Source organism: Corvus moneduloides, chromosome 1, assembly GCF_009650955.1.
Source record: "Corvus moneduloides isolate bCorMon1 chromosome 1, bCorMon1.pri, whole genome shotgun sequence".
Taxonomy (NCBI): domain Eukaryota; kingdom Metazoa; phylum Chordata; class Aves; order Passeriformes; family Corvidae; genus Corvus; species Corvus moneduloides.
The window spans coordinates 18,615,908-18,641,014 of record NC_045476.1 but is presented as its reverse complement, the minus strand read 5'-3'; the positions used below and the strand labels follow the sequence as shown (position 1 = coordinate 18,641,014).

The 25,107-nt window shown below is 37.0% G+C and overlaps 1 protein-coding gene across 2 annotated transcripts in view; it reads right to left on the bottom strand.

The window, feature by feature from the left end:
• The window catches only part of ARMC4 (armadillo repeat containing 4), a 75,128-nt gene extending 59,950 nt beyond the window's left edge, over window positions 1-15,178 (bottom strand). For both annotated transcript variants that reach the window (XM_032110824.1, XM_032110909.1), the window contains exons 1-10: window positions 15,053-15,178; window positions 14,238-14,504; window positions 12,922-13,079; window positions 11,365-11,560; window positions 10,697-10,803; window positions 10,105-10,241; window positions 8,959-9,072; window positions 5,926-6,137; window positions 4,371-4,505; window positions 4,023-4,164 (exon numbers count right to left, since the gene is read on the bottom strand). In XM_032110824.1, coding sequence (XP_031966715.1) covers window positions 4,023-4,164; window positions 4,371-4,505; window positions 5,926-6,137; window positions 8,959-9,072; window positions 10,105-10,241; window positions 10,697-10,803; window positions 11,365-11,560; window positions 12,922-13,079; window positions 14,238-14,504; window positions 15,053-15,159 — 1,575 coding nt within the window. In that variant the 5' untranslated portion in view covers window positions 15,160-15,178. The remainder of the gene's footprint in view (window positions 1-4,022; window positions 4,165-4,370; window positions 4,506-5,925; window positions 6,138-8,958; window positions 9,073-10,104; window positions 10,242-10,696; window positions 10,804-11,364; window positions 11,561-12,921; window positions 13,080-14,237; window positions 14,505-15,052) is intronic.
• Between the last annotated feature and the right edge of the window lie 9,929 nt (window positions 15,179-25,107).

Below are 25,107 nucleotides of genomic sequence, written 5' to 3'. Positions count from 1 at the left end.
AAACTTATCACTGGCTCTTATAAAAGAGTTGCTGTATACATCAGCTGCTAAACCACACAATTTTCATTTGCACGTGGGCACCTGGGAGCTGCTGTCCAAGGCCACACCCAGGAACATCCCTCCTGGCACCTGTGCAGTGCCATCGCCTTTCTCCAGCTCCTGGGCCTGGCACAGGACACAAACAGCTAGGGAGGGACAGCAGATTTGTCCAGATATGATTCCAAAGTAGAAAAGAAACACAGTGCTGTTCTGGGAATGAGGTCTTTTGCACTGGAGTAATTCCAAACAGATATGAAATTAATGGATATTTTACACAAAGTGTGAGATTTGACTGGTTTCACTAGCACACTCCTGAAATACAGCCAAAAGTAGAATGACTTTCCACGTAAGAAACCGAATGGTCCTGCAGAACTCTCTTCATCCTCATCCTGGCATAGGTGTACGCATAAATCACGCCCTTGCAGGGAACCAAAATCAAACAGCACAAGTTCTTAAGGGATTAAAGACTTATTCTGGATATTGGCGTTATTCCTGGCACAGTCACCAGCCCCAATTCATCTCTCAGCATCTCAGTTTTATCATAAAACTGGCAATAGCCAGTGCTCAACAGTGGGCAGCACAAAGCCCAGCTCTCACCATTTTTTTCTTCTTTTTTTTTTCAGTGAACAGCCCCAGCTCTGCCACAAAGAATATTCTGCATTTCTACCTGATGTTCCCCATTTCTAGTAAAAGGAAAACTGAAAAAGATGACCCCTTCATCCTACTCCTAAAACTATTCCGATGTAAAATGTAGTCCTTCCTCTAGAAATCCAATTCCTCAGAAGCACCAATTTAATAAATAATGTCAAATCTGAAGTAGGCTGGGTAAATCTCACTGTTACAAACATCAACAGAGCTCTTCATTCCAATTTTATCTACTCTGGCCCCAAAGGATGCCTAACACAAGGCCATCACCAAGCTCACTGATCTATTTTTCTGCTCTCTGTTAAATCAATGGGGAAGCATGGCAGGAACACACATGCTCCATCTCCTACTTCACAGCCCTGGGAAGATTGAAGGTAGGACAAGGAGCCAGACCACAGAAGCAGCTGCTTCCCAGCGGAACAATTCCAACCTGATACTCTTTCCCAGAAAGGAAGGGGAGTGGAGAAGGGCAAAAAGTCAGAAGGGAATTTCCCCAGCGCTGGATTTTCTCTCCATGAAGAGGAATACAAGTACAGAGCCTACAGGCACAACTCACAGCATCTTGCAAGTTTGCTTTATACAAAGAGCAACCATCTTTTTAACATTTAATGACAATCTAACATCATAAAAAAAGTAGGTATCTTTCAGGTTTTATGGGAGTTTTTTGTTTGCAAATTGATTTATAGAGTCTTGCTGAATTGTGATTCACTTTAGCAGACATTTGAAAAATGACTGCATCTACAAATTATAGTATTTTCTTGGTATCTCAAACATCTATTATTTAAGGCATTTTATTAATTTTTTCAGATGGGCAAACAACACAAGCCCTTTGAAATTTGTGCTTCTATATAAATATGCTTGTAGATGCTTAAATAACACAGTCATAAATCTATTTTCTCTTATGTTGCATGTGTCATGAACAGTTGCCTACATGAACAACAAGAATGCCAAAAAATCTCCCAAGTCTGGCCAGAAGTGCAGTATTTATACTTGAATTAAAATGAATTCCATGTGCAAGCTAAAGTAGCACTCCATCAATAAAACATTTCAACCACTGTCTGTGGTATGGCACTGAAGCATCTCTTTTCAGCTTTATCTGACACTAGGGAGTTCTTGCTTTATGTAGCTAAGACTGAACACAGAACTATTTTAAGTATATCTTCAAATACTTAGTTTAATTTATATCTAACTTAAAAAACTATTGGAAGACTCAGGTGTGCGTGAATACATAAAGAAGTATATATTTGAATTTTCACAACAAAACCTTTTCATATTATGGAATTTTATATTATAAACTTCTTAATGGGTACTCACTATCTGATCAAAAATGCTGCCCTGTCATTTCCTAGTTCTAAACCATGATGTAATTTTGCTAGTTGACAGCTGGAACAAAATATACTCATTTCTAAAAGAGAGGTGCATGAAAAATATGCTTTCCTATTTGTCATTCTCACTCTCAGAATGGTTTTATGCAAATACAGATATGAATTTCAATACTGATTTAAGTTCAATACTAAAATATAAACATGACTATATGAAGATTCTAGAGAGGAAAGGGAGTTTGAGACTTAAGTAACCAGGAGACAAGAGCCTTGTCAGTAGAGGGTGGTACATAAATAGGCCAATGAAAAGATTAGTGGGAATTCATCAACAGTAATGAATTTCAAGTATCCTCTCCAGAAGGACCTTGAGTCTACTAAAAAGTAACATGGTTGTTTTTCTGAGCTCTCAGAAAAGTACAAAGAGTTGCTTCATAGACAGAAGCAAGCTGAAAGGTTATTAGCAAACTGAAAGGTTTGAAAACAACCTCTTGAACTGTAATTACATGCAAGTTGGGAGAATTCTGTAATGCAAAATGTATACATGCTGTGTTCAGCATTAGGAATAGCTGAGCAAGTTAACATGCTCGAAGTTACATTTGCAAAGGGTTATTTTACCATAGCCAAGATGACAAAAATAAAGAGGTCCAACCTAGAAAAGATAAATGTAGACAGGCTTGCATTATCCATGCTTGTCTGCGTCTCTTTGCCAGGTCCACTAGAAGGCCCCACAGACACGAACTGAGAACAAGCAGTGTGAGTACTCAATACATTTTGAAATACTGAGTTACTCTTCTACAATACTTAAATGGACTGTGAGGAGCCAAAACTTTGCTTACTCCTCACAAGTATTTAATTGTAGAATCATAGAATCATAAAGGTTGGAAAAGATCTTCAGGATTATCGAGTCCAACCTTTGAGGCCCACCACGTCAACTAAACCACAGTACCAAGTGCCACATCCAGTCATTTCTTGAATACTTCCAAGGATGGTGACTCCACCACTTCTCTGGGCAGCCCGTTCCAAAGCTTAACAACCCCTTCAGCGAAAAATTCTTCCTGATGTCCAGCCTGAACCTCCCCTGGCACAGCTTGAGGCCAGGTCTTCGTGTCCGGTCTCTGGCTGCCTGGGAGAAAAGGCTGACCCCCACCTGGCTGCACCCTCCTTTCAGGCAGTTGAAGGGAGTGGTAAGATCGCCCCTGAGCCTCCTCTTCTCCAGACTCAACAAGCCCAGCTCCCTCAGCTGCTCCTCGTATGACTTACTCTTTCTGCTGTACCAAAAGCCAGCACCATCATTTTATCAGTCGGATGTGTATACTCTGTAGTTGTACTCAAAAAAATAAATAAGCCAGGGCTTTTATTAGCAACTTAACAGAACATAAATTCCAGTACAAACTTGTAAAGGAACTTCTCCTGAGGGAAAAAAATAATTCGAGTTTTCCAGAACAGTAAAGGGATGTTGGGTTTTTGATCTGTTTCAGACATATTCAAGATTCTAACTATCTATATTTACAGGTTCCAAAAGATTTTCAACAAGTCTCTGTAAAAACCTTTTTTTTGGTTTGTTTTAGAAGATGCCTGTTTATCATACATTTTCTTGTCCACTAAAGCATCTATCCAGACACAAGACCATGTTAGAATTATTTCAGACATGCATTAATTATAGTTGATGAAAGACTTTAGGCAACTATTCAGTTTTAATAAAAACTCTTGAAAGTTATTATCCACATAAAGAAATCTCTTTGAAAGTTTCATACAAAAAGAAAAGCAGAAACCAAATAATTAATAAAGAGATTATGCCATCTTACGTTTTAAATAACACTGAACAGATGGTTTAATCTAAAGGGCTATATAAGCCAAAAATAGCAGATTAAAAAGAAAGTGTGTGATAGGAAAGTCCACTATACTGCAGGACTATACGAAATAATGAATGTGGATAAGGATAAGGAACTGGTCTGGTGTCCTCAAGCATAACTGTTTTATTTTTATTTTTTATACAATTTATCAGTGCTTACTTACTTTTACATATCTTGCAAGTTTCTGAACTCCCCAGTATTCTGGTGACAAATCGGTGCCTCCTTCCTGACGATGTACAGGCTGTTCATCTTCATCAGTCTCTGAGGAACTTTCACCAACATCTTCAAGGCTGCTTGATGTTTTACTAAGATAAATAAACAGAATCACCAATCTCAAATAGTTATAAACTAATATGGACAAGCACATTTCAAACAGGTATGACAACACTGACTAATAAAAGAACTAGAAAAATACAATTCACATTACCAAATAGTAAGTATAGTGATAATTACTGTAGATAGGGAAAATAAAAATTTAAAACTGAAAGGAAGAAAAATAAGTAACCCATACCATTTTGAAGTCTGTTGAATTTTAACAGTTTTAGATTTGCCACTGGCTGTCTTTTTTGTAGTCAGAGGTACAGTACTACTTTTCCCTTCTTCTTCAGAGTTTTTTTTTGAAGCCTTTACACTACCGGATTTGGGTTTATTTAAAAGAAAAGAACACAGAAATTATTTTTTCCAGAATATTCTTCAGCATATTGTGATTCAGAAAACTCTTGATTGTCCATGCATTAACAGTTTTGGATGGATGAATAGTTCAGTGAATGTCTCTGGTTGCTTTTTGTACTCACATAAACAAATGAATTTACTACCTTCTGGCACAGAATTCAAGTGCTTAACTATGTGGTGTATGAAGAAGTCTCTTCCTTTGTTCAGGACTGATCTCTCTGCCTCATTTTCATTTGATGTCCTTTATTTTTGTCCTAGAACTGACAGTGACTATGTGTTCCCTATTTACCATCCCCAGACATGATTTTCTGTATCTTTCTTCTTTAGTAATTTTATTTCCAGGCAGTTTTGGTCTACCTAGTTCTTCCACACATTGAGATGTTCCATAGCTTTGATCAGCTGAATACAATATATATTGCTTTCCTCGTATTCCAAAAATACTTCTAGTCCTAGTTGGCCACAATCTCTGGTGCTCCTTTTGTCCCTAAATTACAATGTCATGAAAGCAAAATGTCTTTTTGAGCCTAGGCTGGTCACTCTATCACAGTCACAAGAAAAAAAGAGAATATTATTTATGATTACAGTCAATTTCACTACATCAAGACTTTAACAATGACTGTAGAAATAGGTTAGCTCTTGCTCTGGAAAGCCAATTTTTTTTAACTGATAACCATAGGTCACATCCAAAACCTCTTTAAAATGTTTCTTGCAACTTGTTAAATTGGCAGACTTGAGAAAGATACTATTTTTTTTGTAGGATGACATTGAAAGGCTTTTCTGCAGATATTCTTCTTCCTCCACCAACACAAAATCAGGAAACATGAAATCATAACAGAGTTCTGATTTCAGAAGAAAAATCCAACAATATCCAATATATGTATACTCTATTTTGGGTGTTCAAACTTTGAGATAATCTCATTAGTGAATATCATGGCTAAGCAGAGCTAGAGAAGTAGCTCATACAATAAGAAATCATTATAAAGTGGTAGTAATAAGTAAGATTCATTCTGATTTTCCATCCTGGACCTCTTTTACCTCCCTCAGAAACTGTGGTTTAGATTAGGTTTTCTACTCTGTCTTGCCTTAAAAGGCATTTTACACCAAAAATACGATGATATCACAGCCCTGGAGGACCAGTACTGCAGATGATTGCAAGTTTTCCTCCCTGCCTTGCTGTGGAAATGACCTAATGACATCAAAGTTGTCGCACGACAGAAAAAACTGAGAACTCTCTTTGGTGGTCCAAACTCTCTCTTTAGAAATTAACATGTAGTCAGCTTTGTTTTACACCTCCTAACTTAAGACAATAATGGAAACCTACAACATGCAGCCCAATCATTACCACAGTTTAGAGAGATCTTTAAGAAAATTCCATTTTAAAGATAACTACTTATCTTTGGGAAGCAGAAAGCCCACTGCTCTTCCACTTCATACATGGTTTTAACCTCTGGCCAGTGGATCCTCCCCCTGCTGAAGAACTTTTCCCTTTCTCACATAAAGTCTTTTCTGCAAAATCATGAAGGCTCTGTGATTGGCCAGAAACCCCAGCACCTTCCACATGCTGATAATTCTTCTCCTGTGCTGGTTCTTTGAAAAAACTATATTCCTAATAAAAGGAGACATGGTTTGTCACTCATTGCTATATGAATAATGAGCACTAAAACAGTAAGTTATAAGCACAATTCTAGGATGCCGTGCTTAAAAATTGTATGCATTAAATGTAGAATTAGATGCTAAGCACAAAATTATATTGTCTTTAAAAGAACAAAACATTAATTTGGAAAGCTGCAGTTATCATGTGTAAATTGAAGTCTTTTAAGTAAATCAAGTTGATAAATTTGGAACATCCTTGAATATTTAGTGGTTTTGATTTCTAGTATGTCAAAAATCTGTGACACAAGCATTTTTACAGAACCTAGGTCCAAATGAGTTTTAAGATTTAGAATTGCGAAGTCAGCCATTCTGCTTTCAATGGATCATTTACATAAAAACTATTTCCCTGCATAAAGGATTTACAAAAAATTCCCACAAAAAAGTAATGAACATAAAACTGAAAATAGGCTATCATAAACTGCTAGATTTCAGTTCCAAGTAATTTAATTTGATATAGTTTAGAACTAATATAAACACATTCATTTTTTTTTTCATCTTCTGCGTCTCAGGAGAAAACATTGTTGAACAAGTCACATACAAGAATGGAGCTGAGTGGCACCTACCAATCCTTCAGCTGTCAGTGTCTAATACCATGGCTGATCAATAATATACAGAACAGAAAAGACTCTTGTCAACTCTTATTCTCTATTGGAACACATTCAATTTTTACAGGAAAGTCAACATATGATCGTTACTTATTATTATTATTGTTATTGCAGCTGTCAGTATCAGATAGGTGAAGACATTCCTTTATGTGACTGATTCAGGGCAGTTTTAAGGAGACTGTCACAGTAGGGTCTGTTTTCTTGTCCCTGATGAGAATCGGCTGTTGACGCCTTGCCAACTCAAGTGTCTAATTCCAAACTAACTCATGCTAATTCTCTCATTCTGAAAATGTACTCTAGACAAGACAATTTAGCACATGATAAACTAGACAAACCACAGGGGAATAAGTGCTGTAGTTTGATCAGTTAAGCATACTTTTAAAAGTATGTTTGCGACAGCACTATATGCCAACACAGCAATTCTGAATGTTAGCTTAAACAAGGCCAGGCAGATATAAAAGTTAATTGGTATTGCAATATATGTGTATGTAATGAGCTTTCTGAAGCTCTCTTCTCTTCAGAAAATAAATCAAAACTAGTTCCACTCATATTTCACTTCATTTAGGGAAACTTGAAATTACAGTTTTTCTCTGCATTTTCATAGTTCTAGAGCAGAGAAGATTTTCCCTCAGGTACAAATATGCTGCAGCTCTATGGTATCAACTTGTTCAAATTCTAGATTTAGAAAGCAAAATATACTAAACTAGCTCTTCAGCAAGGCAAGACGATATGAAATTCCTAAACCATTAAAAAGGTATAATGTATACTCTTCTGCATTAACTTGTTTACACAGCCAGGGAATACTCAGTATGTGATTTACATGAAAATTGAAGAAAAACAGGATAAATTCTATTTATTTGCTCTTATTTAATAAGTGCACACATTTCTTAAATAGTTACAACATATAAGGACAGAAAACTAGTAAATAAAGGTATGTTATCTCTATCACCAATAGTAACATTAATCTATATTAACATTTAGGATTAGAACAGAAAAACCAGTAAAATATTACCATATTTTACCTTTTATGAGAATCAAATGAAGCCAAATCACTGCAAATACATTAAGCCAATGTCTAAAAACATTCATATGTTGTCCTATTTATAAAGTGTAAACCAATATCTAGGTATAACATTAAAAAAATACTTGCTTATGAGATAAATGAAAAAATTTGGAACTTAATACCCTTTCAAACAGAACAACTCACAAATTCTTTTTCCATTAATTCCATCCCATTCCATTACTGTTAATATAAGCTACTGTATTTATGTGCACAACTTGGAATGCTCTGTTCCTTCAAAACTGTCAAATGTCTGTTTCTCAAAAAAATAAGTATCAGCCCTACATCCCAGAAAATCAGAACTAGAGAATAATTAATTCCCCATTAATTACTTCCTTCTTTCAATAATTAAAATTGGATTAAAATAATCACCATGAAACTCCTGACAGGTTTTGGCCTGTGATGAATTTTACCACCAAGTTAATCTGTTAAAACCACACTAGAAATCTGAAAAAAAAAATAGTTTTATCAGGAACAATGAAACAACTAAAATTGTAGTGATAATGTGTGATTCTAGCTAGTATAGAGTTCTAAATAAAAGCCAAAACACTTGCATTTTACAGTGTCTGAAGCAAGACAAAGTATGTAAGCTGGATACTTAACTCTCAGAGCTCTGATATTTAAATCAGGCAGCTCTCATAAAAAAAGTTGGGCAATTATTTATGTTTGGGTTACAAAAAATGAAAATAAAACTTTAAGTGGTTTTGATCACAGAAAAATATTGTCATAAAAAGCTGACCTTTTCCATACAGATATCATATTTTCCTGCTTTAACATTTCCACTGCTCCATAAAGAACAATACCAGAAGACAGGCAAAACATTTCATGCAAAATTAGAAGCTGACCTCACATGCTGGATCAAACCCCACCATAAAGTATGATAGAACAATACATGAAATGGTGTATTATTTGCTATTTACAAAATAAACTTATTTATTAGAAACTGAAACAAATAATAATTTTAAAAAGCACTGCAGTCTTTAAAATTCTTCATTTAATCTTAGATTTATCTTTGATAAAGAACATAAACGTTCAGCCAGGTTTACAAGGTAACTCTTACCAATGTATATTTGCACAAAGAAGTACACTCAGTACCAATAAATACATACCTGTTTAGCCATATTTTCTACAAATCTAGGTGATTTCTCCCTTAAAAATGTGACTATGTCTTTATAAAGATCACTTTTTCTTTCATAGTCAATATCTTTACCCTTTAGCTGACCCTTAAAAAGAGAATACATTTAAAATTGTTAATAGTTATGCCTTACACAGATAATTTAATCTGCATCATAAAATAGTGCAAAAGAGCACCAAGGTCATACTGTAATGGATTAGACAAAGAAGTCTCATGCTCAGCAGAGTTGACCAAACTTCAAAAATGCTTCATAAAGAGACGTGGATCATCTCCATGGACCCCAATGGACAAATGATCAAGATCTTACACAGAATTTTGCAGGCAATAACCATCAGCTAATTGTACACTGTGTAGTTCCACTGAAAAGAATTTACGGCTTATGGCAAACAATCAAGTAAATATGAGTTTCCTGTGCAGTATGGCAGATGTCTAAAAGGCACAGAAAATAACGTGACTTGACGGCCTGAGCTTTATGAGCTTCATCTATTAAAAATGGGCCAAGTCAAAACTTCCCTGGATTTTTCAACTCTTAGGAAATCAATCTGTGGAGTTATGCCTGACAGACATCAATCTCTCTTCAAAATTAATGTAAGAGCTCTGGTCACCACTTAACACACGTAAGGGACTAAATAAAACACATCTTTAGGTTTTAGGAAAAAGGTAGCCAAAAGGAAAAGAAGGAGAAAAGAGAGAAGCAATTTCTAAAAAACTTCTGCTGAAAGAAGGAGGAACGGCTTATTATTTATAAAAAGACCAAAGCAAGCTCTACTAGCCTCACATAACAATATCACATCTCAGATCAAGAGCAATGAGGCACCAGAGAGGCATCAAGTCCCACAGTACCTTTAAATAGGAATAGTGTGAAGAACTTTTATTTAGAGACTAATCAAACACTGCTAGCAAAGAGTGCAGAATACATTCCTAGTATAAAACTTATAGAAAAAGCACTTAGAACATATGGGCAAACTAGCATACATTTATTACTGTGGCTTTCCCTCCTGTACCAAAACACTAGCTCTGCAGGTCTTACAGCCCAATACAACCACCCTAACATGACTGAGTTTTGATTTTAGCACATAAAAATATTCATTACTCAATGGCATCCTTTATTATTACTTACTCCATTTAAAAACACTCCTGCTGTGCTGCAAGTGATATACAAAGGATCAGTGTCATGTGGTTTGATGACTAAATAACAAATTTCTCCATGCACTTGTCTCCAGGGAGGAGCTCGGCATCCATTAGAGAACATGTAATCTGTAATCAATTAGCATTAGTGTTTGAATCCAGTTTAAAAATATTTTAATAGTTATGCTTGATGATTAATATTACACGTATGCAAATCAAATTCCAAAATCAATACCTTGCTCTTAAGAATTCATATTGTTAAGTATTAATCACCCAAAACTCTGTGACCCGTGGCCCAATCCAACCAAGAACTATAACTGTGCTTAGCACTTTTCAGGATCAGGGACTCATATCTCTTCCTCTGCTTCCATTGAAAATATTCATATAATTGAGAGATTATTTCTGTATGTAAAGGCTGAGGAACAACACTGCATATCAGAAAATACTTCTTATTTTACTTTATAACTTCAAGGTAGAAATAAACACCTCAAATGTATTATTGAAATTAATTCAGAAAATTTCACACAGAATTCAAGTACTTAAATAAAGGTCTATGTAAACGTGAGATATGGTCAGATTGGTACCTGATGTATATTCCAGTGATTCCAGTACAGTATCTTCTCCTTGCCCAGAGAAATTCTTGAGAAGATTCACTTCATTATTTACAGCAGCTGGATTTAGTCTTACATCTCTGCAATTAATAGAAAATGGTCCGATATGTATTCATTGAAAAGGATGTACTCAGAGAATATTACACTTTTTTTTTCGTTTACACCAAGTCTTAATAGAAGCAACAAAAATATGAAAATGGGTTATCTTCCATCTTCTTAATTTTGTCCATAGGCTAGTGAAATTTTAGTTCCATACTTAATGCAAAGTCCTTGTAACTCTGAAACAGACTCGATGTAATAATACAATTCCATGAAGAAATAAACAGTTCCTCGAAAATATTTAACTGTGACTTTGTTGTTTGCACAAATGACTTCAATTTGCTAACAAAATGCAAAACATATGCAATAAATGCAATAACACCCCCACACTTGTGGGCACACACTTACATACCCACATCTATAGAAAAAAACTTCAGAAAAAAATGACTTTTCATTAACTTAGAAAACAGTGAAAATTATTTCAATAAATTTCTTTGTCACACCAAAAATACATGTTGTGGGTTGAAACCAATCTGATTTAAAAAAAAACCCAAAAAAATGTACTGCCTGAGATGCTTAGCTTCTATTTGAAATGCACTTACTGTGAAATCTGTTTCAAAGAACTATTAAGCAGTTGCAAATCCAGCTGATGAAGAAGAAGAACGATTTTCATTTTCAGTTCTGTTTCAAAATCAGATTCTTTTTTCACTTTGTCAAATAAATGCAAGATGGACGTATCTTCTCCTTCAACAGTCCCATATTCAGGGCCAAGAATTTTCACTATAGGATCTCTGTTAGCTGTAAACACGAAACAGAATCATGTTATGTGCTACTATGTTTAAAATGCTCAGGTAAGACAAACTCTTTTTATTTCAATTGCTCAATGATTTTGAGGCTATTAATTTTCAATAAAAAGTTTATAATGTGCATAGCTATTCATCAGACATTACTGTATGATGTATTTTTTCATATCCCTCTACTGTAATTTGAAATGTACTTTTAAGAATATGAAAACATTAAGAACAAAAGGATTTTTTTCCTTAACAAACTAATTCCTTTTCAAAGCAAAGATTGTAAGATTCATTCAACCAAGGGGTGAATATTAAATAGCTCCTTTTATCAACACTCTCTCCTAATCCAAAAATATGGCTGGCTGATTTCCAAAACAGGAAATCAATGGGCTTAACTCACTGAAAACTGATCATTTTGGAAATACAATTTAGTGTTAAAGAACATCTTTAGGTTTTCTAGCAGCATTCCCAATGGCCCCATTACTTCCTCAGCTATGCCAGCTGTTCTTCTGGGTAAACAGTGACATAACTGCATATCAATGTGTTTTACAAAACCATTTTGCTCTGTTCCTGCAAATGAAGTCCCATGCATCTGTGAATGGCTCTGCATGATACACTGTCCACATTATTCTTCCCTAATATTCATGGTTGATCAATGACAGGACCCATAATTAGATGGCTCTGAAACTTGATCCAGTATGAGCATTTATATTTTATTAAGGCAGTTTCCACTACTACTATCAAAGAATACCACTGATTTCTTCTACCTCTAGGTAGGAGAATGATAAGTAGTTTAGCATATCAAGAGTCTTGTCAGCTTGAAAATCTAGGACTTGAAGATGACACAGTGGAAGTACTTGTACCTCTGTTTTAAAGCCATTGTGAGAAGGAATCTAGAAGTGCTCACAGTGAACCTTGTGCAGGTAAGAATGGCTTTAAGCATATTATTTTTTCTTTGGCTATCTTTAAAGGATGTAGCATTTTAAAGGAGTATTAAACTACATACATAGGAAAATCTGTTATTAGCCTCAAATAAAACATTCCTTTTTTTTCAAAATTTAAATCTACTGTCTGTTGCAATAGCTGGGATATTACTCAGTATACATGAATTTGTATATGAGATTCAACAGTTTTATTTAACTTTATTCCAAATTTCTGGGTTATTAATTTCTATGTAAATAAAAGAAGAAATAGAAACTCCATTACGTTCTGGATCAGCACTTTTAGCCACCTTCATGAATTAACACCTTCTCATATACTTAAAATGAAGGCATATCTTCCTTCCCGGACATTTCATAAATATGAACTGAAGAAGACATATACTTCTTAAGAAAGAGGAGAGATGAAAAAAAAAAGAAGAAAGAAAACCTTCAAGGCATGCCTGTGCTTCCTTTAACTTTTTTTCCATAGCAACTCGTAGCAAACGGGACAGCTGGTCAAAACTGCGAACTCTGAGAGTTGATGCCGAGAGGATAAGCAATGGTTGGCCATCTTTACCTTTGGCTTCAGACTGAACAGTCGCTTCACTAGAAAAATTAAATTGTTATCTTTTTAAAATAAGAACTTGAATAGAGAAGAATCTTGAATGTTATTCAAGCATCACATAATAAAGCATGATATACAATTTCTTTAAACTGTATTTCAGAAAACTTCCAAGGTAAACCAATTTATTTGCAGCACATCAGCAGATAGATAGGCCCAAAGCAAACTGTGACTCCATGGGAAGCCCTCAATAAGCAGGGTCCTGGAAGGACCCATGAACCAATGGAGAAGGGAGACCACGCTGGAGCAGGTTTGCTGGCCGGACTTGGGACCCTGAGGGACACCCACACTGGAGCAGCCTGTTCCTGATGGACTGCACCCCACAGAAGGGACCCATGCTGGAGCAGGCTGTGAAGACCTGCAGGCTTTGCAAAGGACTCACATTGGAGAAGTTCATAAAGGACTGTCCTGTGGGAGGGACGCCATGATGGAGCAGAAGAGTGTGAGGAGGAAGAAACATCAGAATAAAACTGACCTCAACCCTCATTCCCTGTCCCCTTGTGCCACTCGGGGGTAAGGAAGTAGAGAAAATCAGGAGTGAAGTTGAGCTTGGGAAGAGGTAGGTGTGGGACAAAGGTAGAAGGTCTTAAGATTTGTTTTATTTCTCATTATCCTACTCTGACTTTTGATTGGCAGTAGATTAAATTAATTTCTGTGACTCAGGTCTGGTTTGCTGATGACAGTAACTGGTGAGTGATCTCTCCCTGTCCTTATCTCAGTCCATGGGCCTTTCATTGTACTTTTCTCTCCTGTCCATTACAGGAGGGGGAGCAGCTTACTGGACACCTGGCAACCAGCCAAGGTCAACCCACCAAACAGGAGTAACTCCTAACACCAAGAGAAATTACACAGTTAATCACTGTTACACATGTTGTAAAAAATCTTGGGACTAGACAGGGCAAGTTATATAGATCACTGGCTAAACAAGTCTGCATCACAAACCAGACAGAATTGTCTCAAACTCTCAAAAAGCAAGTTTTTACACTCTACTAATATTAGCTCAAAATTTTCAATATCTATCAAAAAAACCTCCACCTGTTTCAGCCTCCCAAATACAATAAGGTTTTGTTTATGCTAAATGAGGACAATATTTCATCATAGTTCACATCTGCATTTGAAAACACACCGCAGTTCAGACTTACTTGACCTCATAACCCTCTCCAAACACTGAAGAGTCCAACTGCGTTTTCCACTCAAGAGGCTCTGTGAAGACAAACGCTGCTTCCTGAGGATGCTTAGTGCTGAAGTCCTCTGCAAACTTAGTAATTTGATTTAAAAGGGATTCGTTCAAAGGGGTGATTTCAAGTGTGCCAGTTCCAGAGCCAGCAGCAGTCCACTGAGCTGCTCTCGCCAATGCCACTCCCATGGTCTTGGTCAGTGTCACCGGAGCCCACCGTGGCAACGAGACCCTGTCACAGAACGACCAAACCGAGCTCTCAAATGGTTAAATATGCTGTGGCTGCTATGATTTGAAATAAACCTATCTAGGAACGACTGGGTTCTTTTAACTCATTTAAATCCCTGAAGAGGGGAAGGGGGACTTGATGAAGCCAACTCGCAAATTTTGAAGAAATGGGGAAATCAAGTGCAAACACTGATTATTTTTTCTTAATTGCTAGTGTTACTAGAAATCCTGCAGCCGGCAGCAGAAGGCCTCTGTTGAAGCTACAGCAAAAGAATCCTACTGTTAAAGCCCCGTGTGCAGGCGGACAGACACGGCCCCATGACCCCCGGCACTGCCGCTGAATGGCGGAAAGAGGGGCTCAGCCCCGCCCGGCCAGCCCAGGGGAGGCCGAGGGCCGCCCAAGTGAGCCCGGCTCGGGGCGGCCTCGGCCGCGTGGGGAGCACGGACCAGGGTCTGGGGTGGGAGCGGGAGGGAGCCGGGAGCCGAGGGCCCGGAGCAGGGACACAGGGAGCCCGGGGGTCGCACGCAGCCCGCCCCACGTTCGGCCCTCACCTCGCCCCGGGCCCGCCGCGCCGCGCCCCGCCATGGCCGGCGGCGTTGCCGTGGGGACGGGCCGGCGTTACCGGGACAGCGGGGACAGCCGCGGCCCCGGCCGGCATTCCTCGTCGGAAGGGAAGGGAGCGGCGCTGGAAGTCGTAAAGCGGGCTGTGTGCTTTTTGTGTGGAGTTAAATAATGTAGTAACTAGAGTTACCTTGCACCGGAGGTTGAAGGAAGACCACCGAAAGGTTTTTAGCTTGACTTCTATCCAATACAGCTTAAACCTTTCCCTGTCAGTGGTTACAGGAAAACAGCTTTAATTAATAAAGGTTAAGATTGACCACTTTTAGTTCTTGAGGCAGCGTGACAGATCGTGCTTGAAATGCTTTTGGTTAAAGGAAATGTAATGTGTAATTATTTCTTGAAAGTGAAGGAAAGAAATAGGTAGGGGTAGTGCCAGTGAATAAAGTCCTTTCACATACTGAGGACAACACAGCACTGTACACACACAAATAGAAAGCCCCAAACACAGAATGGAAATTTACCCTATTTCCCCAATCCTATTATCAACTCATAAGTTGTTGAATGAGCCATCACTTTGGATAAATTTTTGTTAAAAAGTCCCTACTGAACTCATCATGGACTGGGTCATCTTTTGTACCACTGAGCCAGTAAGAAATATATTCTCTGACTTCCCTTCCCACTTGTACATTACCCCTCCAGGTCCACCTCCAGTTTGTCTCCATCAAAATCCCGATCAGATGATAAAAATTGGACTTAGATTTGACCTGGGAAGGAATTGCTACCTGCTGTACGCTGACTGAAGTTAGGAAGCTGTGGTCAGCTTTCCAGTATATGTGTCCTTCTGAAGACACAGGAAAATAATCCTTTCAAGGACAGTCCAGCAGGAGTACCCAGCTTCCTACACTATAGAGTCAACATAGCCAAGAGTCATTTACCAGCTGAGAACTCAGCCGGGTAAGAAACCTCTAACAATGAGGAAGGTCATGGAATGTATGTGGGATATATCTCAAAGAATAACAGTATGGGATTAATACACTTTTTTGCATGGAGATGATTGTCCATATACATTTTACTTACCTAAACTTTCAAGCGGGAACTATGTATAAGTACATGAAGTCTGCACATTAATGGCTTAAGAATAGGATTGGCTTTTCTTGTTTTACTTGTTTAACTTAGAGTAGATAGAAAATTACTAATTTTATTAAGTGAAATTGAAAGAGAATTTTTTAGTTAAAAGCCTGGTTAAAGACTTATGGCAATTTCTTTTCTGTATGGAATACTATGTATGAATGCATTTCCAGAAGGGATTAAATCTCTTCATTTTACTGAAATAATGACTCTTTAAAAATTGATTTTGAGGGCAGAAGGTGCAAGAAACAAAATGGGAAAGGGAGTAAAAGTATCCCTGCCATGGGTGGTGGGGAGTGAAGACAGTGAGTTTTCACACAGAGATGAGTATTTTAAGCAAGAAGTCGGTGGAGTAAGAAATAGAATTCCTAAATGAGATCACTCTGTTCCACTGAACAGCAAGAAGCAAAGATATTTCAATGACAAAGATAAATGGGATGGTGTGCCCTCAAAGACTATGCATCTCCACTGACCATAAAAGGAGCTTTGGTAACTAGCTCAGGCTTAGTTACCAGTGGAACTTTCTGTGGGGACAGGTAAGCCAAAAAATGATAAAGCAGAACAGATTCTGCAAGCCAGCAGTGAGGAATGCTGCTGGGATCTGGTATAAGAAGCAATGCCTATGGATGCTCAAGAGTCAGAAGTTTTCCTCTTTTTTCTTTGTGGCAAATGCAGAGTTTGTAGCATAGCAGTACTCCTAGGAAGACTGCTCTAACTCTTCTGAAGGCTGGAAACCACCTGATTTAATTTATAACCTCAATATGTATGACTAGTTTGTGTGTACTTTTTCTTGTATAAATGTTGGTTATTTATCTTACTTTCAACAGCTACTTTTCCTCCATAGATTTTACACCCATTTTCTGAGTTAGAATATTTTGTCCTAGACTTAACTTTGCTTGGCTAAACCAGTCCAGTTCCTCTAGACTCAGACTGCAAGTTCATAATTTCTTTTACCATCTTAGTATCCCTTATTTGCCTGTGTTCTGAGCTTTTTTTTCTATTCAGCACTGTTTCTAAGATCCTTGCACAAAGATCCATTACAATGGCATTAATAGTCTTCATCTCTTTTGGAAGTTCCTCTACTACACTCTAGGATTACGTTTGGTTTTCACATTTGGGGATTGTTGTCACCTTGTAACTGAATAAATCAACCAATTTTTAATCCATTACTTTTATTTTCAGCTGATGGGTTTGTAGCTTTCTGCAGGATTTGAGCATATAATATTGCAGTTTGCCCTTATAAAATCAAATTCCACTTTTAAAGGAAAAAAAAATATTTCTAGCATGTGGTCTCTGTATTTTAGTTCTCATCCTCTTCCTCTTTCCAAAGTAGCTTTTGAATCTGATATTAAATTTGAAACGTATTTCACAGAGGGTTGTGGTCTTGGAAATAATTAACTGATATGAACAATTTCTGTTACTGCTTGTAGTCTCTGTGCTGTGTAGGTTTTTGCACGTTTTCAGACATATATCAGCTGTAGCAAGTCATTACAGCAGTTATTGCATTGGTATTTGAGCTCTGGCTTATTCCCTTGGTTACATTCAGGCCTATCTTGCTGGATGACAAGGAATCTTGCCCTCTTACATCAGCTATCACTAAAAAATAAGTATTTAGGTACTTCTTCACTTAACTAGCACAAGAGTGTAAGTGGATACCTTGCAAGAAAATTTTGCCTGAAAGCTAAAGTGTTAAGTAATCATTTAAAGAAATATAAAAGTGTTCTTTTGGTGCCCCAAAATCAGTGTGCAAAAAATTCCAGGCAATAAAGCTGTAATGTGTTCTCAAAAACAGCTCACTCAGGAACTGGGTCCGCCCAGAGATGGCATTTGCACCATGTTTGGCTAATTCTGTAAACTGGTAGTAGTACATTTATGTACAAGTGATTTTTTTCTCTGTTGTTTTTACATTTTGAATGTAAAAGACATTTTATAAAACAGTAGGTGAGATGTTTGCCAGTAACAAAAGATGAGATCATTTCTTACTGGCACAAAGAAATGGGGAATATGAAGAATTTGTTAACATGGAGAGTAAGGCAATTGGAAATTTTTTTTACAATCTCAAAGTTGCAGCCAGAATGTGCAAGAAATTTTTCATGCATATTTTTCCTCACATTATTATAGAAGAGGGTGTAAATTATTACTGTTGAAGAAGAACAGTAACACCCATTGTAAAAAAAATTGTAGAGGTTTGCATAAAATAAAAAAGGTCAATCAGACCAGCTAGTCCTTCTGTTAAATAGCAGTTTAGCTGATCAGCTTCATGGTCAGTTTGTCAGACAAGCTGAAAATCAGCAGAAAACAATATAATATTCATCAGTTTCCTTTTATTGTTCATTAGCTTGCCTTTCTTGAAACATTTACATATTTTTGGCATTCACAAAACAAACCAAACTCCTACTGTTTTGATGTAAAGGGTTTAATAAGAGAAATAAAAAAATCCATTTGTGCTGCTTTTATTTAATTTTGTATCAGTACAAATGCACCATTTAGGTGTGTGGAGTTGTTAACCAACCTTTTCTTGCATCTTTATTTCTGGTCATCTGTTGTTGTTTGTTGTTGTCTTTTGGAGTTTTTGTGTGTTTGGGGGTTTTTTTTAATTGGGGAGCAGTGCTTTGTGGAAAGGCAAGATTTCAGCTCAAAAGATGATGTACATAAGAATGGAAAATGAAGCAGAGGACATGATGAATCTGTTGATATCTTTTCTTTAAGCAAGATTTAATGGAAAACAATGTTTAAAACTTGATCTTTAGAAAGAAAAGGACTACTAATTTTTCACCCCGTCTCTGATTTCTGTGTTGTGATCTCATACTCACATCTTGTTTTCTGAGTAATTATGTGCTTCAAAAAATGCCAGATTATTTGCAGTGGGGATTTTTAAGGCTTGAACATTGTGCAATACACTCTCTTGGGCCTAGAAATTAAGAAACAGAAAAGGCCACTTTTCAAATGGGACTTCCTGCAAGGGGCAGAGCTGTGCAAGGGTGTGCATGGGTGTCTGGCAAAGAGAGAGTTACTCAAAAATCTTCAAAGAAAATAAGGAAGGACAATATTTTGGTTAATGAGTGATAGATTGACAATATCTGCACAGTTATTTTCTGAACAATGACAGTAACAGAGATTCTGCTGCTCTTTTTTAGAAATGGCTTCCAGATGGGATTCGTGTTTTACAGTCCAAGACTGAATGTGATTTAATCAGTTTCTATCAGTAAAAGTTATAATATTTCAAAATATGAACGGTGTTACTAGACTTCCCTCTATTTTGTAGATGGCTATTTATTCCTTTTTGTTAATTTCTATTTACTACTACCCAGGATTTTTGAGTATAATTTGAAAGAAATAAACAGTCTGGTGTAATAACTAGATGACTGTAACTGTGTCATACTAATATTTGGAATACTAGGTTAGAAGACTGTGGTTTTGAAAGATGCAGTAAATTCATTCACTTATTTTCTTTGCATCATTGGAAAAAAAAAAAATCTCAGGTTATCGGGGGCCTTAAGATGGTGGCATGTTGCTTCAGTGAAACTTAGGTTGTTTTTCCTGGGTTTGTAATACTCTAGTGGGGAATAATTACATTCAAAGATTTTACTTTTTAATCCCTGCATTATCTTTTTGCATCTTCAACCTCAATTCCCTCTTCATGTAATACTTTGCCTTGAAATTTCTGCAAAAAAATACGTGTGCCTAATACCACTGAAAGAGAAAGCTTTGGAGAAAGCTGTTCTGAAGTAGAGCTTTCTAAGTATATGAATAAATTTGGAATTGTTTTAAAATGCGAGGTGTCACCAAAGTATTGACTCAATGAGCCACCTTAATTTGTTCATGTACTGGTACAACCTCTTACACACAGAAAGCATTAATGGCTATTTCTCTTTATTTTTATGATTGATTCTTCCCTGCATTAAAAAAATCATATTTTGCCTATATTTTTTCAGGGAGAAAGAATAGCTATGCATTTTGATGTATAGATAAAATGCTTTTCTAGAACTGGTTAATTGTTCTGACTTTAATAGTATAGCAATTCAGTATCAGTGGAAATACATAGTGTCTTTTAAAACTTGCCCTTCGGTGAGTTGAATTGGCTGCGTGAGTGGATTATAACTACAAAGTTAATACAATGTCCGTGCAGCATCAGAAGGATATAGCAGCCTTTTAAGGCTTTAGTGTAAATCAGGCAATGGTACTTTTCTCCAAAGTAGTAGAGATTCAATTAAAACAAAACAAAATCAAACCAAGAAAACTGTCCCAAACAGTGTGTGCCAAGTGTAATGGACTAACTAGTAACTCTGCAAACTAAGTTAGGTGTATCCTAAACCACTTTGTACCTTAGAAATGAATTCGACTTTCTGACGAGTAAAAATAAGATGGAAAATTATTTTTAAATGTATGCAGAAAAATTGCTAGCTACACTTCTTAGTTATAGGTTTAGCTTGTGGTGCTAGACATTTGCAATAATTTGATAATAAAAGCAATACTGCAGATAGTGTGTCTTGTACTGTATTGAGGACAGTGTTTTTAGCTTTCAAACATAAACCTTCTGAAAGTGAATGCTACTGACATGCTCAAATGTCTTTTGCTTTCTTAGTAGTTTCTATAAATTGCCTTCTTTTTCAAGGGGAAAAAGGGAGAAAGGATTGGGCTGTTTGTTTTGTGGTGGGAGTGTGAAAAGGAGATTGTTTTAAAATTAGAAATAGAATGTCATAAGTAGTCTCCAGTTATGAATTTCTTTTCCTAGAGAAAAAATGAGAGTTATTGGTGGAAAGTATTTTGGACTGTAATGTGGGGATATTAATCGGGAGAGAGATTTTGACCGTTTCTTGAAGAGCAGATTCTCGCACGAGGTGCGAATACAAACACAAAAAAGACACTACATAGTTAGAGAGAAGGTTAGAATACTTTCCAGTTACTCAGCTCCCAGTTATTACTGTGGTAGCCCCATTTCACTCCTTAGGTAATCACCAATAGTAATTCTGGATAATTCCCTGCATAGTTTTTACAAAACTAACATAAAAATATGAGTAAAAAAAATCTGTATCATTTTTCCCCTGTTATATAATCAGAAAGAAAGCCAAGACTGACATCAGGGCATTTTCTCTTCTTTGTAGGTCATTTCAAGGCAGAAATTCAAGCACCTTGGAGCAATCACTGGTTTTGAAGAGACTGCTTCTATCATTTATGGTGGTACGGTAATATTATATGGGAAAATGTGAAATTGTGAGAGGAGTGGAGATCAGAATAAAGCCAAATCGCTACAGGGTTTGAGCAGCAACTGGCTGTAAAATTAATATAGAGCAACAGTTGGATGTTGCAAGGTTGAGCATTAATCCAGTGTCTGGTAGAAAAATAATGTATTTATCTAAATTTCTGCTTCATAGTCATTGCACTGTGTGAACTGTGAAACAAAGCAAAATAAAAAACCAGTTCTAAGTCCATAGAATATGTTTGATGAATATGACATCTTCACTCAACTTGGATGAAAATGAAGTCCTGCGTGGATGAGAACAGAGATTATAGCTCCATTCCAAGTCTTTTTACAGTAGAACTTCAATGTGGAGAGGAAAGTTGCCTTTTTATCAAAATTATTTTTATTGAGAGAAGCAGAAATGCGTGTTGCATATACATGTCTTCTTGCATAGTGTACATTCTGATACAGTTAATTCAGCCAATTTTCTGGTATTGTTCTCAAGATCTGTGCCATGGATATTAGAGTCCTCCATATGGGTACATTTTTCCTCTGATTTTTTCCGTTTCTTTCTCTGGTAATAACTGTATACATCCAAGTATTTTAATTTAAATTTAGGATCATTAAGGTTCTTCTGGAGGATCTGGAGCTCTGCCACAGTTAGGTAGTTAGTTATTTTATTGTAGAAGGAGTTGCATGTAGCTCTTACATCTATATTTTAGCTCAAGCAGAGATAGAGATTGAAACTATCTAGTTTTTAAAACTCTTACTTTTCTACCCGATTTATACATAAATTAATATTTCAGCTTATTACAAGAGCTGTTGATTTTCAGCAAGCCTTCAACTCTGAATGTAAAATATGGGGTCTGAAGCAGGCCACTTTTTCAAAATGCATGTGTATGTGCTCTGTTTAGATTTGGGAAGAATAACAGAATAGTTTGAACATAATTTTTTCCTGGAATATCAAGTTAGCATGTTTTGCTTTGGTATTGAAAAGGTTGCTGATTATGATGCCAAAAGACTGTCTTAGTAGGAAGTTTGAAATAATTTTTGAGAGATGAAAAAGGATTCTGTCCCTACTGGAAAATTGTACCTGGCAAGACCTTAGTGTCTGCACCCATTGTCATTGGTGGATTTCTGTCACTGATTTCATGGGAGGAAAGATTTGGTCTATCAACAGTGCTGTCAGAAAGCAGGCAGTAAAGCTTCATTTTTTCAGAGTATTTAAAAAAAATCTAGGTCCTGTGACATTCTAAAACATACTGTGGTTATATTAATGACATTTTTCTTCTGAGGTTTCAGTGTGAAAGCTTTGTGATCTGTTAGGATTTTGGTAAAGCCTTTCATGCTGGAAATAAGGATGCCAAAGGTCAGTAGAAATTAGGCTTAAGAGTCTGAATAAATCTGCTACCAATTAGCAGATTGCTACTGCTGTCAGTAAATAAATTAAAAAAAAAAAAAAAAAGCCTGTTTGAGCATGGCAAGCCTAAACTGATGTGCTTTAGTGATTCATTTATAGTGGTATTGTAGTCTTTTGATGTTCTGGTTCAGTGATACCACTGAATTTTAATCAGGGACATTTAAGAATTAAAAATGTTTTATGCTATTAAAATGAATGAGCGCAGAATAAAATTTGAGGATCTGAATCTGCACATTTTTATGCAAGCAGTCTTTTGCATCTGCTAGTAGCTGTGCTGTACTGCACAGTAAGTCTGACGTAGAAATCGGTGCCAAAGCTGGCTCATGGGCTGGGAGCAGGGTAGCCTATTTGTGCAGTGCTTTGTCAAAGCTAATTTACTTTGCTACAAACCAGGGTAAATTAGACAGTGTGCAGCATTAAGCAATGTGGTTAAACTGCTTCCAGTTACCCAACCTGGCTCCTTTTGAGCTGCTCTGGGTATCTCTCCATGTTGTGCAGCACAGACATGCCCTGACTAAAACTGAAGTGTGTGAAATTTTATTCATGTAAGGAAAGATTGATGAATCATACGCATCCTCTCTTCTGCAGAAATTTAGTCCTCAGATACAGGCATAATGTACAGCTAAGCATGTTTTCAAATAACTACAGTATAACTGTCATTCCATTTGACCTCAGAAATGTGATTCTCTGTGTAAACACAGAAAATGGAGGCACCACAACTGATTGTAATTAAATATAAGTAGCTAAGCACAGATCTGTGGTATAAATAGATGTGTTACGGCTGACAGTTGAAGTCTGAGTTCAGTTTACGTGTGAGCCTTTGCATTACTCATGTAAATCAATGTTCTCACTTACCAGAGAAACCTCATAATTTACCATTACCCATAAAGTAGCCTCGCTGTAATCAATAGTGATTCCTATATGGAATTACTGTGCAGAGCAATGTTTCTTCCATCCATATCCTCAGTATGATTACTGTATGGTTTGGCACCACAACAGAAAAATATTCAGTGAGCTTAGTAGTTTTCTGCGTGGAAGGACTTAGTTGTCCTAATTTGGTACAAAAATTCCATTCAGTTTAAAGTAAGCAAAACTGGAATTAAATACGCCACATGGGGAAGGATTGAGTAGAATCTTCAGGGGGGCAAATTGTTTGCAATCTCACTCTATTGAGACTACAATTAAACCCAGCTTTATTTTATTCTCTATAGAAGTAGGATACAGTAATTAGAAATACTTGATGTTGTCTGCTTTACTGGTAAATGTAAAGGATGATATGGTGATTTTTTTCATGTCCACTTTTGGTGATCATTATATATGCTGTGTTTAAGATTGAGAGCAGACCATATTTAAATGAATCTCAAAACATTTTACAGCTTTCAGATTTTGTGAACATGCTGCACTGCACATACAGACATGCTGTGCTCAGCTCTTGAGTCTGCCAGACAGGAATGGTGAGCGTAGAGGGGTTTCTGAACCTCTCCATTTCTCTGGGGAGCCTGGGGGTGCCTGTGTGGGTGCAGGGCTCTAAGGCACTCTCCCAGGGCTCCTCATGGAGCTCCTGTCTCTGTCCAGTGGGATTTCCTTCTATAAAACTGGCTGAAGCTTTGCACAGTCAGGCAGGGACTCTGAAGCGTGCAGGAACCCAGGTCCTCTGTAACTCACCACTTTACTGGACAACTCCACAAGGTCACGGGCAATTGCCAAGTACCCACGAGCCCAGGACATGAGTGAGATCCATCCTGGAAGCAGCCAGTGGTGTCACTAAGTGGTAGGTGTGCTCAGGGCACCTGGACTGAAGCGAACCCTCGAGGAACCAAGTCCAGACTTGTCCTTTAGTGGGGTTAAAAGAAGCTGCAGGTAGAAACTGAGAGTTTGATGTACTCACAGAAACCTGAGCTTTGGCACTTAGCACACTGATGGGACTAAAACAATGGAGCCAAATGAATTCACATTTTACAGTCAGTAAAACAGAGGTTTTCTGAACCACTTTTGTGGATTTGGATTGCCTGAATTCTTCTTTTGGTGCCTTGTGTACATCCTGAGTGTATGATCTGTATTCCAACAAAAATATAGGTTACATCTCAAATAAACAAAATTTTGAAAATAGTTGGGTTTCCATTGTACTATGTGTTTGTGATTACTAAAGTAAAAAAAAATCCTGTAATTTTCTAGTCACCTATGTAACTAACACCTCTGGTGGAATGGAGCATACCTCTTCCAGTTTAATAAAAAAGACACTCCCAAATGTATTGTTTTAAAAACCTGTGATTAACCAGTGGGGGAATAGAAGAATTTTCTAATAAAATATTGTA